The sequence below is a fragment of the Semicossyphus pulcher genome, unplaced genomic scaffold, assembly GCF_022749685.1.
Source record: "Semicossyphus pulcher isolate SPU_LCO1_2020_fin unplaced genomic scaffold, fSemPul1.0.p SCAF_21, whole genome shotgun sequence".
Lineage (NCBI taxonomy): Eukaryota > Metazoa > Chordata > Actinopteri > Labriformes > Labridae > Semicossyphus > Semicossyphus pulcher.
This window is the reverse complement of record NW_027211695.1, coordinates 5,124,941-5,138,707: the sequence shown is the minus strand read 5'-3', so window position 1 is coordinate 5,138,707 and position 13,767 is coordinate 5,124,941. Positions and strand designations below refer to the sequence as shown.

Sequence of the window (13,767 nt, the reverse complement as noted above, 5' to 3'; positions counted from 1 at the left end):
TGACCATTCACTGTAAATTAACTTACACAGAAATGTATCCGCCTTGTTCTTGTCATCATCTCACTCCCCCCACCCCCACAGCTCGAACAAAACAGCGCCCTTCAAAAGTGAAAGTGAAAGTAAATCTGCAGCGAATCCGTTCGGACGCGGGGCTTTTTAGTACAGTTGGGTCCACAAAGAAAAACCATTAAATACAACTTTATATAAAATACCGTCATTAAAAATAGATGTTTAAATTTGAGGTGCACCGTTATTTACGTCTCTAAGGACTACACCTGGATTTCGACGACGGATATCGCGCGCTGGAACAGTACAATGGGTAGGCCGGGATTTTATCTACAACTGGTTTCTGTTTTTATTTTGTTGTCAAAACTCTGCTGATTAAAACCTAAAGAGAGGTTATGTGAGCTTACTGGAAGTATAGCCTTAGGTTAGCTATAATTTATATTCATACCCGCTTTACAGATACGCTGATGGGAAACATCTGCCTCGTGGCTGCTCTTGGATCACTACTGTGTAATGCTGCTCCTGGTAAGCACCTGTTTCTGCTATCCTACATTGCCAAGTGTAGGCTGTATGTATTACTTTTCATTCTTGTATTTTTATGTATCTGGTCACAGTTTTACATCGATACACTTTTTATTTTGTGTTTTGAACTTTTACATTGTTAACTTTTGCATTTATCTTCTTCTTCTTCTTCTTCTTCTTCTTCTTCTTCTTCTTCTTCTTCTTCTTCTTCTTCTTATTATTATTGTTGCCTTTTTTTATCCAAAATCCTGAGGAAGTCTCAAGACCTCTATTACAGAATGTGTTCTGTTTAAGTTTCAGACAGCCTGGGGGTTTCTTCCACCTCTTCCGTCTCAGTCCCCCAAGGCCACACAACCACGCTGCCATGCTGGCTCAATCCAGCACATAGTGCAGAGGGATTGGAGGTCCGTTGGTACCTTGTGGACTTTGACTTTCCGGTCTTTCTCTACCGGGCCAAAAAGTTTGAGAATGCATCCCAGGACGCTTCATACAGGGACAGAGTCTCGTTTGGCTTAAAGGATGCGGTGTCTGGTGGGCTGAAGGCGGGTGATGTGAGCCTGAAGCTGGAAAATGTGATGCTTGAGGATGCAGGAGATTACACGTGTTACGTCAGCAGTGATCAGGGTTATGACAGTGCAAGTGTCAGTCTTGCTGTGACAAGTGAGTCTCATGAAATTGGAGAAAACACAAAAAAAGGGATGATTTTAAAAACAGTGTCTCTAATAATTTTCATTTTCCTCTTCCGTCTGTCTACCAAGAAATGGGAAACCCTCCTCTTCTGTCATTCACGTGGAAAGACGATAACATGGTGAATGTGAGCTGTGAGACTGGAGGCTGGCACCCAAAACCCGATCTGCACTGGTCGGATAAGAACAAAGTTTTGCCCTCAAAAAACACAAAGTACAGCAAAGACTCTTCTGGTCTTCTGTCGGTCCACAGCTGGCTTCTGGTGCCCACCTCCTCTGAGGTGTCCTGCTCTGTCGGCCTCTCTGGTGAAGAGGCAAAGGAGGCAAGAATGCGCCTGGGAAACCCTCCTCAAGCTGGTAAATAGCCTGAAGAGAATTCTGTGCATGTGTGGAACCGTTACATTTTCTTTATTTACAGATGTTTTTTCTCCTTTTATTTAGAGTCTGCATCCTCAGCGGGTGGATGGGTGGCTTTCACACTCCTCCTCATAGCCGTGTTAGCTGGTCTTGGAGTGCTTTACTACAAACAGAGAGGTAAATGCTTCTTTATAGATACATATTTGTTATATGTTTAGGTATACACATAACATTTATTGTAATTAATCAAAATTTCCATACATATTTTTTAAAGGGATAGTTCAGTTTGTTTGAAGTGGGGTTGTATGAGATTCTTATCAATAGTAAGTGTACTACATACAGTGGATGCCGGTCAGCACGGCCCTGGTGTTTAGCACAGAAGCTAAGCTATATGCTGCTGCAGATAGGGTCAATTCCACACGTAATTTATCCACTTATAATAACGTCTCTCCTAAAAATCAAGAGTGGTAAGAAGCCTCTTTATTTGGCACTACTTTGTGTGGACCGCAACACATACATGTTACCACGCCTGCAGCGTACGGTGTCAGAGGTTTGTAGAAGAGACAACAAATAAAAGAAAATACAATATTATGGAAACGACAAACGACATTTACTACTGATAAGTATCTCATACAACCCCACTTCAAACAAACTATCCCTTAAACTCTTTAGCAGCTTTATTAATTGGAATACAGTTGTGAATTGTTCTGCGTTGGTACATTTGACAAATTCACTGGCAAAATGAAAATATGTAATTAAAATGAAAGTGTCGAAGGTGATCTAAATAGGATTGTGCACTGAGCCTGAAAATCTTGAACATTTCTGTTTCAGTGAAGAAAGCCGAACCAGGAAGTGACATCACTGATGGTAAGAAATACCAGGGAGTCACAACGATAGTGTCCTGTGTTATGTAAATGGGATTAGTCGCTAAACCTTAAATTTCTGTTTCAGGGAGAAAGGCCGAACCAGGATGTGACATCAGCGAGGGTAAGAAAATAAGAGAGTCTCATTACCTATTAATCTAACTCAACATACTTTAGAAAGTTAATGAGATGTTTTTCATGGGTAAAAGTAATAACTAAGAGTCAAGCTACAAGGAAAGTGGATCCTACATTCTTTCCTTCCTGCCGTGAAAAAATCACCAAGGATATTTTATATTATTTTACTTGGAAAGCTCCCTTAAGAGCAACTGCTGTTTTTATATGCTCAGAGAAGTACATTACTTGATCAGAGTGCCCCCTAAAATAACAGATTTTGTTTTTTATTCCCACAGAGAATAACGAGCTTTTGCCAAAAGGTAAGAAATAACTGTAACCAATAACCAAAAATGTCTTTTTGCAATAAATATAACCAGGGACAGATCATTTTACTGATATATAATTTATTTGTGTCTTTCTCTATTTTGTCTCTTTCTCTGTGACAGAAGTGACTGACCTAAAACAGTATCATGGTAATCATTAAATCTAATGTTCATATTTCTTTAAGAGTTGACCCTGATATTTTCTGATTTCATTTTAATCTTGTTTTTCAATTTTTCAACAGTAAACGTGACTCTTGACAATGTGGAAAATCCTTTTGTCAAAATCAAAAATGGTATGATAAGAGATGCCCACCGCGATGATTTTCCTGATGGACCAAATGTTACCTGCCTCACAGCTGTCAAAGGAAATCCTGGCTTCTCTTCAGGCCAACACTACTGGGAGGTTTCTTTGGGAAATGACAAAGCAGGCCTCAAACAGTCCTGGTGGGTAGGGGTTACAAGTGCAGATGTCATCTCTAAGGATACTTCCCCAACTACTTCTAATGGTTTCTGGTTCCTGTCGTCCTCCCCTCACAGAGCAGAGATCTTTAAATTTAAAACAAAACCCAACGTTTTAATTCCTGTCGTTTCCAGGCCGAAGACTCTTGGTGTGTATTTGAATTACGACAGTGGAGAGCTTTCCTTTTATAATGTGGAAGATAAGAGTCTCATTGGGTCTTTAACAGCTCATTTTAGCGGTCAGGTTTTCCCGTTTTTCAATCCTGGTAAGGGTGACAAAGCTCCTATGCAGATCATTGGGAAGGCAACACAAGATGAGTGTAGCGACATGGAGAATTCTCCACTTCTTTACGATGACAGTTGCGAGAACCAATCAACTCGATAACTCTACCCAGGGTTTCTATGAGCGCGTTTATTTCATAAAATCTCTCCTTCCCTCTGACGATGTGCTCACAAAGAGCTCCTGAATCAAGAGACCTGATTGGTCAGTAGGTGGTGTTTAGTTCAGGTTCATCTCTTATCTCAAACATAAAATAAGTGAAAATCCAAAGAAAAAGAAACAAATTCGACGCTCAGATGAAGGCAAACAGTCTAAAAAGGAAAGTGACCGTCGGTGAGAAAAATCAAGAGCGATTAGGTGAAACCTATTTTACCAGAGAGAGACCAAATAAAAGAAAAGTCGCTTGATAAATTTTGTAAATCTGTAAATACATAATTATATGAATAGTTTGACACGTTTAGAAATACACTTTTTAATTCTGACAGTAATACCAAGACTGACAAATAGACTGGACAAATACTAGGGACGGGAAATCAGCTAGCCTGACTCTCTTAATGATCTGCACGTACAATAACAGAAGTGTTAAAATGAAACGTAGCCACCTCGCAGGGGGAATCTGGTACAATCCCACCTGTAAAATGTCTCAGTTTAGGATGATTTTGTACACGTAAGCACATGACTGAATTAGCTAATGTGTTTGTGGGCATGCTTTTTTTTTCTCGATGTTTTTGGCTATTACTAGTCTTTATGCTAAGCTCAGCTAAGCGGCTGCTGGCTAGCTTCGTCATCACCATACACTTAAATAGGCTTATTAGCAAAAAAGTGTCTGTTGAATGGTACCTGTATCTTAAGCTTAAGACATTCTCTTTACTGCAGTGTAATGTAACGTTGCATGCAATATACTCACACACCTGAAATGTGGCAGCTCAATTTTTAAGATTGCAGTTTCAGAATATGATTTGTATTCCTCCATCCTGTTTGTAAATGTTATTATTGTAGCCGTCAGTGTGAAATTATTTTATATGTGCTTTTCTAATAAAGTGAACCAATATCGGATCCTGTGTTTATTTCTTATTTCTCCGTCTCACTGTGTTCACAATGTAAAACTTAATTTACAATCCATTTTAAGAAAACACAACAAAATGTCATACACTTTAATAAGTACAGGTAGTATTTACAGTATATACACAATAACACAATACTAACTTTTGTCATCACTACTGTATACTTTTCATAGATTAGGAAGTATTTACATTGTGAATAAGACCATATGTAATATTTGTAAATTCTGATACGCAATAAATTCAAGTAGGCGTGCCTTGATACATAATAGTCTGACTATGATCATGGTATGATGGGGGTATACAAGAACCTCTTCACAGGTGCATCATGGTTCAAAACTCTGCAGAATACTTTTTAATACACTCATCAGTTTGGGGCACAAAGCCAGTCTATATCAAACACAAACTATACAAGTTCAAACACGTCTCAGTCCTGAAGACATGAAGTCTATCTGAGGGGATCAGAACCGTTGGTTTCTTCCTCCAAAGCTTTTCACGTTCATGTTTGGTCGTTAGCCTTCAGTGCAAGCAAACGCCGTTGAAACCGAGGACCATTTGCTGAAAAGTGTCCTGGTGGTTTAAACCGTGTACTGCAACCTCCTGGATCTGTATCACTCGTAAGACCTTTGTTTTAAGATCCCCCTTCTCTCCAACTCTCCCATAAGATGACACATAAAAAAAGATATGTTCCAATACCATTTTTATCGAGTACAACTCTGATAACAGTGGGATTAAAAAGATATCCAGATTGCTGACATTTTGCTAGCTTTGCCTAACATTACACTCTCTGCTAGAACCACACTGTTGTTGTTTATCTTCACGATATTTACCTGAAACCTTGATTTTTAGGGGGTAATAACTGATGGTATTGGATCTGTGCGTTGACTTGTCGATACCACAGACTGTATAAAAAGATGGACGACATGACAGCTCCCTAAATGTGAAGCCAAACCCTCTCTATCGCCCCCTGCTGACTGGCTGCAGTATAAGTCATAAAGCCTGCCTCCTCCATGTTAACAGATGGGACGTGAGTCAAACTATAAAATCAAAACACACGTCAAATAAATGTTTCTCAAACATGGTTTCTGTCATTATAGTTAGTTCTTATCATGCTGATTTACGTCCAAGTGTTCATTTTCCTGACGAGTTTATTCTTAATTAGTTATTTGATGCTGTCAAAAGGATGATTGACAGCTCTGTTGACAAATATGGCTCCTACAGCCCATCTGTTCCAGATTACCAGAGCAGAAGGAGAAACTGCGAGAGGAGACGTAACTAAAACAACCACTACAGTTATTCAAGTTCCCATACCTGTGAACTTTAACCTCAGACCAACACAAAGAAGCTGTTCTGCTGTTAAACACGATATATTAAAGTCTGTGTTTTGGTTAGCGGAAGTGGCTGAAGCCGCTCCACCCGCCGATCTCTACTGCGCAGTCTCTGGCTCTTAATGACGTCACCAGCGCAAGATGGCAGCGCCCGTCACAGGGACTATTTTGGCTTAAATTCCGTACAATGAGAGCAGATGGAGACACGTCATCCATCTATATATACAGTCATTGGTCGATACCAAATACCACACTTCTGGCTGTGAGATTGGAACAACTCCCATATAAAATACTCTTAAAAAGAACAAAAGCATTCACTGTGTCTGCACTGATATTCGAACTTAGGTACATCTTGTCAAACCGCTTAAAAATACATCTTGAAAACAGACACGGGGCATCAACACTGAATATGAACGATCCTTTACTGGAGTCTGTTAGCTTAGCTCATCTTAGCTTTCATGATAGAAAAAGAGAAGCTCCACTCCACCAGGACCTCCACGAGACCTTTCCTCTTCGTTATGATTGCTGGTGGTTTATACATTATGGTACGTGTCCTCTGCTACGTCTGTTTTTTTCATGCCCTAGCAGACCGCAGCAGCGCTCTCCCTCCTCCCCTGCTTCTTCAGCAGCTGGATGCGGTTGTGGACGTAAAACTTGATGGCCCTCCAGTCTCGCTGGTTGCTCACCAGCATGGGGCAGAGTTCGAGGCAGCGCTCGCAGTCCGCCTTCGCGGGGACTCGCAGCTCCATGAGGTTTCGCTTTAGGTGAGTCTCCACGGCTACACGCTCGGCCTCTGACCAGGGGCGCTTCAGCACGCCACGCTTCCCTGCGAAGTGTTAAAAAGGGCAATGAACGGAATCAGAATGCTGTGATGTGATTTATTATTCTAAGCTGCATTATCATCGACATTTTACCTGATTTTTGTGGAATACATCTCCTCTTATGAGCGTTGGCTATCACTGGGCTAACTGGAGGAGGAACGGGAGCTCTCTTCTTCCTCGGCGGTCGCCCCGGTCCTTTCTTCTTCACAGCCACCTCAGCTTTCTCATTCACTTCCTCCTTTTCTTCCTCGGCCTCTGACTCTTCTGAAAAGGAGTCTGCCGAGTTGCCAGACATCACTGGAGGACAGAGACAAAATATATACAGCTTTACATGTTAAGAAAAAGGATCGACTGCAAAAAAACAACAACCCTCTGGGCACAACGGTGAACGTGCCAGGCCACGTAGCCGTCAGTTAGCGCTAAACAACCTTCTTTTTCCGCGTGCTCCATTGTTTACAGAAAAATAACCCGTCTTTCTTGCGACTGACTTTAATTAACGGGTCTTACCCAGGGTCCTCGCCAAATGCAGGTAAAAATCTAATTTGGCGACTAAAATAAATGAGGTCGGGCACCAGGGGCGGGTGCTCCCATTACTACAAAACATACTTGAAGTTGTTGATGAAGTTTTGTTTTGCATCGACTCTGCACGTTGCTGGCGTGTGTCCGTGAATTATTATATTGCACTCCTTCAATTGACCCTCGCTGACCACCATCGGTGCGCTCTTGCTTCTGTTATTTAGCTCGCGCAGGGCTTTAGTGCGTCAACAATCGGATAAGTACGAGTTTACACTTTTCACTCGTCGCACGTGAAATGTAGCAGGTGTAAGAAACGTGAACTAGTCGTTGGCAGACTGTGGGCGTCGTCTGTTTACTGCTATGCTTCCTTTGGACAGTCACACAGCCAGCCTGGCAACCCGGTGTTGTTGATGCTGATCCGTGATTGGTCAATATATTTTTTTTTTTTTGACGATTATTTTTTGGGCTTTTTGCCTTTTTAATTGATAGGACAGCTGATGATAGACAGGAAATGTTGGGAGGAGAGAGTGGAGGACGACATGCACCAAATGATCAGCAGACAGGGAGTCGAACCTGCAATCAGTGCAACGAGGACTGTAGCCTCTGTATTCGGGAGCTAAACCAGCACCCCTGATTGGTCAATATTACTCGGACTACAAGCGTAGTACAAACGGAAACCAGAACACTTGCAGTCCCGGAAATCCAAGTCCCTGCCTGCAGATTCTACATTTCTATGTAGAAGGTTGAAGGTTTGTATTGATTTTGGCGCCCCCTGTGGACAAGAAACTCATCCTGCTTTCTTTAACAGTCATATGTATCACTCACTTTTTGCCCTGGAAAATGTAAACAAAGGCAGCGTGAATTTAACTGCTTTGTCTGACACCTACCCCCCGTCAGCAGTTTCAGGCATTAAAAATAACTATATAGAAATAATCAAACTTGTTGCTGAAGGTCTGGTTTGCTTTTGTAGCTCATATAGAGTCATCAGAATTAATTTGTTTGTAATTTGTTTGTTTCATAACCAGTGAAAAACTCCTCACAGGAGCTTTAAGGTTGCTTTAACTGGTGAAAATAAGGTGCAGGATACCGAATAAATAATATCCTGTCAGAGGGTGTGAAACAAAAGTTCATTTAACTGAGGAAATGAACCGTTCTGTATTTTGTGAAACAGCTCTTTTGATTTCCTTACAACATTGCATTAGAACAATGGTATCCCTCTCTTCTCTGTATGCTAAATATGAAGCTTCAGCTGACAGTCTGTTAGCTTAGCTTAATATTTATTCTGGTACCATCTAATTAACGCTGAATATCTTGTTCGGCTAAGTGCCAGAGTATTTCATGGCAACGCACCGTTGGTTACGTGGCAGCCACACTGATAACCAGATACCAGGAACACATTGCTGTGTGCCAAGAAATAACCCTGCACATAACCCCATATTAAAATACTTAAAGGGCCAGATTACCAATATTGTATACAAACATAACAAAAACTATTTTCCAGCATACCAAACAAGGATGTAATTTTCCTCCTCCTTTAAAATGAACAATACAGAGTATTAACTTTGCATTATTCTAAACAGATGCTGAGGGTTCAACCTCAGAAGTAGAACCTGCATTTAATTGAACACTGCATGCCTGAAATACCTGCTGATGGGCCCAAGGGGATCAACTTTTTCGACTGCAGATATAAAGAGCATGATGTAACTTCTTACCATCCAACTCGAGGCAGATGTGCTGCAGGCTCATCCCTCGGAAAAGCACCCCTTCCCTCTCTCCATAAAGAACGACACGACCCACACGACCCATCAGCGCTGGATCCCGTATGATAGAGGAGCAGTTCTGGGTCACGTGGTACTCTCGTTCCAGGAATTCCTCCAGCCGTTTGGTCCCTGCCCCCTGGCCCTCGCCCTCCTCTAACAGGAGCAGCTGAGTAAGAATTGCTACCTGACGGCGCACACGTGTCGCCGTCAGTGGACCAGGGTTCTTGGCCCCGCTGCTACGTGCCAGATTTCTCAGGAGGTCTGTGCCCCGGAGTGGTGTGGCAGGAGAGTGGTAGGGCCGGGAGAAGACATAGGGGCTCTCTGGGTCCACACCCACATTGGGGCTGGTTTGAAGGAGGAGGTCCAGGCAGGACTCACAGTGTGGCGGGAGAATTAGCGGCTGGATGCGACCGCGCTTGCCCAGAACACCAGCTCGTGGGAGTTGACAGAGGACTTGGCGCTCAAAGGGGGAAAGAACGGCTTCCATGCCAGAGGGGGGGCTGTTGCTGGAGCTGACCGGGGGGGTGACGCGGTTGCGGTAGTCCTGGATGGTGAGCTTGGCCACCTCACATTCCCGGTGGCGGTTGTAGAGAATGAGCAGGGAGAGGCTGGAATGGCAGAGCAGGCGCCAGGCCTCGGCAGAGTGAGGGGAGCGGGTTAATGACAGGAAGGAAGAGTGCTGCTGGCGGCGGAGGTAGAGGACCAGACAGGAGAGGGAGGAGAGCAGCGGAGACATGTGATGCCTGTGTGGAAAATAAAAGTGAGAGAAAAATGTTTTGAATAAAGTAAAGAACAAACTTTAACAACAGTCCAAAGAAAGCAAAGAATGATCAACCATACCTTACAATCTCCCCATTCTTCTCCTCTGGTGCGTCTTCTTCTCCTTCTGCACTCAGCTCCAGATCTTCTTCTGGATCCACGTCTGGCTCTGGAGTAGGAGGTGGAGCCAGCTCCTCTTGAGTCCTCAAGCTCTCCACCTCTACCTTTTGCTGCTCTTCCTGCTTCTCTTTCTTCATCCGCCGACCCCTTCTGGGAGTAGATGGAGGAGGCGGCGGGGATGGACTCTTCACCCGTGATACCATTGGAGTTGGTGCGGGCCGTTTTGCCGGGGGCACTGTTAAGCTAGGCCCCTTCTTGGTGGCTGCGGGCTGAGTTGAAGGAGGCTGCGAAAGCGAGAGGGAGAAGGAGACACCGCCTGTGCTTGAGCGTGTAGCCGGTGATTCCCTCTCCCTGGAGAAGAGCGAGGGAGGAGCGGGGGAGGCTGAGGGCTGAGGGACAGCAAAGGAATGACTCTGAGGCGCGGAGGCGGAGGACGACGAGGGGTGTGGGTGTGGGGTGTTCCCGTTTGAAGAGCTGTGCAGGTGAGCCAGCTCCATGGCTGTTCGGACCTCGGGCTGGTTGGCGTGGTGCTTCTCCAGGTGGCGTGCAAGAGAGCGATAGTGGCGGCCGCAGTACGGGCAGTGCTGCCGCCGGCTCACTGTGCCACCGCTGGAGCTGCCGATGTTTATGTTAATGTTGTTGTTGATGTTGGTGGTTGGCGGTGCCAGGGAGCTGTTAGGGGGCTGGGACTGGGATCTAGCTGGGGGTGCGACAGGTGCTGGATGGGAAAAGGAGGAGCAAGGACGCCCAGGTCCTCTGGAGGACGTTGGTGTGCTCTTCTTCTTGGAAGGGACCACCGCAGGCAACTTGCGCTTCTTGCGGCGGCGGAGCATTCGACCCCTTATCTCCTCCATCTCTTCCTCTTCATCATCGTCGTCATCATCATCGTCTTCCTCCTCTTCATCCTCCTCACGGTCGGAGTCGCTGGGCTCAGAGTGGGTGAGGGGGGAGGATGAGGGTGATAATGACCAGGAGGGGGTGAGGTAATCAGAAACGGAGAGGGACAGTGGGTGGGGGCCAGCCTCTTCTTCCTGTTTAGAGAGATTTCAAATTAAAACAAATACTTCTCCACATGTTGTTATGTTGACTAGTTATTTCTTGTCCTCTTTATCCAAGTCACGAATAAGCAGGTAGCTCACCATTGCGTTCTCGCCCCAGTCTGTCAGGCTGTAGTCCACTGTGATCTCCTCCCCTTTTGCGATGTCTCGGATCGCTATGACAACCAACCGCACCTGGGTCCCACAGTGGACTTCTCGAATCCGGCAGTTGGGCGGTGGATGAAAGAGCACAGGTCCCCGAACGCCACTCGCTCCCTCCTCCCCCAACTCTGGCACACTGGAAGACACAAAGTGACATCAGCAACATGGATCTCCAACGTAAAAGAGCATCATGATGAGGGTCCTCCTTACCAGAGCTGGGTGGGATCAGGGAGGTAGTAGGGGCTGCCAGGTGGGGGGAGGCGGTCTTCAGCACCCTCTGGATACTGGCTATCACCTGCAAAACAGCAGAGAGTTTATACTACTATACTATACACTAATTACACTATGATACACTTGTTTTTCATTAGCAGATAAATCAGAGCGGATAAAAACACAAGCAGCAGGTGGCAAAATGTGTGCGTGTATGCTTCTATATATATACCAGGGCTGTAGCTGTGTTCTGACATGCTCTCCTCCTCCTCATCTTCTGTCACATACGCCCGGTCGCACACCTTCACAGGTGTCCCCTTCCTTTTTCTCCCACACACGCGTCTGTAAAAGATGATGATATATTCAGACAATGCATCGCTCAGGGCTTCCTAACCGTAAATGTTCTGCTGGAGGGCAGACAGGAAAAGTAGGTCGTGTTATTCATGTGGCAAACCATTTCTTAAATCTGTTCATGTAACATTTCTTTCAGGTGACTGACTCATCCACAACAACAATAAGCCTTTTAAGTGTTAACTGGCTGTGATGGTGGCAGCAATGTGATGGCAGCGTATTTTTTCTGGGGGGGTTCACTTAATTCAAGTGTCTTTGATTTGACAGGCAATCAAAACAATGTTTTGGATTTCTGCACAATGTACAATTATAGCTGGTTTTTGTTATGCAGGGTGCAAGGGAAAAACAGCCGGCTGCACAAATCAGCTTTTAAGTGTTCATTAGAGCCTGACAGCTACGGGATTGTTGAGACGAATACTAATACTGATTTTAGATGGTAAAATTCTCCCATTACTGATATGGCGGCTGTATATTGGCCGATAATATCATTTGAAATACATATAATTCAGTCTCTGATGTTAATCAACTATATATATTGTTCTTGCTAATGACATTTGTAGCATTACTATTGACATTGTTGTTATCTGTTGTTGTGTAACAAGAACATATGTTGTTGTTGTTGCTCTCTTTGCCTGTCTCTATCCTGCATCTCCCTCTATCCCATTTTTCAGGCCATCCAGTCGAGGCAGATGGCTGTTCAACATGAGCCTGGTTCTGCTCGAGGTTTGTGCCTGTTAAAAGGAAGGGTTTCCTCGCCACTGTGCCACATGTTGCTAGGTGCTGCTCACGGTGGGTTCATGGTGGGTCTCCATCTAAATAATATAACAAAGAGTACGGTCTAGGCCCGCTCTTTTTGTAAGGTGTCTTGAGATAACTGGTTGTGATTTGGCGCATGACAAAAAAAATGTATATGTGCTGAATTAAGAAACTTAAATTACTGCAAAAGCCAGCTTAAGAGGCAGCTATGATTTAAGCTGTGTTATCTTTATGATTGTATGCTGTTTGCTATAGCCCCTCCCCTTTATCCTAGCATGTTAGACTGTTTAAATGCATGTATATATGAGTGATTAGTACAACAATTTATCTCTAATTCATTGAGCCTGGTGACAGTCCACTGTTGTGGATGCACTTTATTCATGGTCAGCAACTTTGTTTACCCAAAGCCAAACAAGCCACGAGTCATGATCTACAGCAGCTACACAGCCAGGCAGCGTTAGGAGCATAATAATAAGACAATGGGTGTTTTGATTAATATTAGGTTCAAAGAAATCTGACATGATGTTAATTATCGACAAGAGAGCAGAGCACCAGTCTGCTAGCTCCATGGCTGATGGTTCCTGCTGGGTCCATGCTAACCTCAATGCTAAACCTAAGCTAGCCCCTTTAGCTTCCAGCAGCTAACTCTCTCCTCAAAACATCAAAAATGAAAGGATGGCGATTAAATGGAAGCTGGAGCGTGTTGGGGAAGATGCAGTCTCACTTTACAAATCCACTGCAACTAAAAACCACACAAAAATCACACTCCCAGATCCGTTTTCTGCAATACAACGCTGAAATCACGCACGCGAATAAAGGCTTCTATCGTTAACTAAACAGACGTGCACGCTCGCAGCGCGTGCGTCTCGAGCTCCTGCATTTTGCTCACAAATCCCCGGTGAAAACAACCCCGCGCGGCGACGAACCGGAGGCTGGCCGTGCTCACTCACCCCCGTGGCGGCGGCGGTTTGCTCCCATCTCCGTCGCTGTCGAGGGTCGGTGGTTCCCGGTAGTCAAAAGGCGACCGTACAGTCTCCGCCATTAGGACTCCCTTCCCTACCTCTCGCGCTCCGGTAGATTGCACAGCGCGCATGTGCACAACATCCTTTGGGGTTCCAATGGTAAAATGGGGAGCACTCACCTCTGAGAGAAAAGACCTACGACCTCAGGATTGACATTAAAGCTCCTGTAAACAGTTTTTCGCTGGTTAAGAAACAGACTTAAATTACTTCTGTTTACTCTGTATGACCTACAAAACCAAACCAGACCATCAGCA

At 44.5% G+C, this 13,767-nt stretch overlaps 3 protein-coding genes across 3 annotated transcripts; 2 read left to right on the top strand and 1 right to left on the bottom strand.

Annotated features, from left to right (window-relative positions):
* Positions 1-137: 137 nt before the first annotated feature.
* LOC138600921 (butyrophilin subfamily 2 member A1-like) lies at positions 138-3,092 on the top strand. The gene is made up of 9 exons (XM_069672468.1): positions 138-319; positions 466-531; positions 823-1,188; positions 1,287-1,571; positions 1,656-1,748; positions 2,403-2,438; positions 2,523-2,558; positions 2,845-2,868; positions 2,995-3,092. Exons 1-9 carry the CDS (start codon positions 316-318, stop codon positions 3,030-3,032), a joined length of 948 nt encoding a protein of 315 aa, XP_069528569.1. The 5' UTR covers positions 138-315; the 3' UTR covers positions 3,033-3,092.
* A 74-nt stretch (positions 3,093-3,166) lies between these two features.
* On the top strand, positions 3,167-4,657 carry LOC138601132 (erythroid membrane-associated protein-like). The gene has a single exon (XM_069672714.1). The coding sequence runs from the start codon at positions 3,167-3,169 to the stop codon at positions 3,713-3,715; it is 549 nt and encodes a 182-aa protein (XP_069528815.1). The 3' UTR covers positions 3,716-4,657.
* A 93-nt stretch (positions 4,658-4,750) lies between these two features.
* Positions 4,751-13,551, bottom strand: LOC138600920 (uncharacterized). Its single transcript, XM_069672467.1, has 8 exons — positions 13,442-13,551; positions 11,617-11,726; positions 11,385-11,469; positions 11,115-11,310; positions 9,937-11,006; positions 9,049-9,839; positions 6,914-7,117; positions 4,751-6,825 (listed from the first exon to the last, which is right to left on the bottom strand). The coding sequence occupies exons 1-8, from the start codon at positions 13,531-13,533 to the stop codon at positions 6,581-6,583; spliced, it is 2,793 nt and encodes a 930-aa protein (XP_069528568.1). The 5' UTR covers positions 13,534-13,551; the 3' UTR covers positions 4,751-6,580.
* Between the last annotated feature and the right edge of the window lie 216 nt (positions 13,552-13,767).

Excerpts from the sequence above, each read along its gene's own strand:
- LOC138600921 (XM_069672468.1), top strand. Across the intron at positions 2,439-2,522 it reads AGGAAGTGACATCACTGATG|GGAGAAAGGCCGAACCAGGA; the intron begins GTAAGAAATACC and ends TTTCTGTTTCAG. Across the intron at positions 2,559-2,844 it reads AGGATGTGACATCAGCGAGG|AGAATAACGAGCTTTTGCCA; the intron begins GTAAGAAAATAA and ends TTATTCCCACAG.
- LOC138601132 (XM_069672714.1), top strand. The coding sequence starts at position 3,167 with ATGATAAGAGATGCCCACCGCGATGATTTTCCTGATGGACCAAATGTT.
- LOC138600920 (XM_069672467.1), bottom strand. The coding sequence starts at position 13,533 with ATGGCGGAGACTGTACGGTCGCCTTTTGACTACCGGGAACCACCGACC. Across the intron at positions 7,118-9,048 it reads CATCTGCCTCGAGTTGGATG|TGATGTCTGGCAACTCGGCA; the intron begins GTAAGAAGTTAC and ends TCTGTCCTCCAG. Across the intron at positions 6,826-6,913 it reads ATGTATTCCACAAAAATCAG|GGAAGCGTGGCGTGCTGAAG; the intron begins GTAAAATGTCGA and ends AACACTTCGCAG.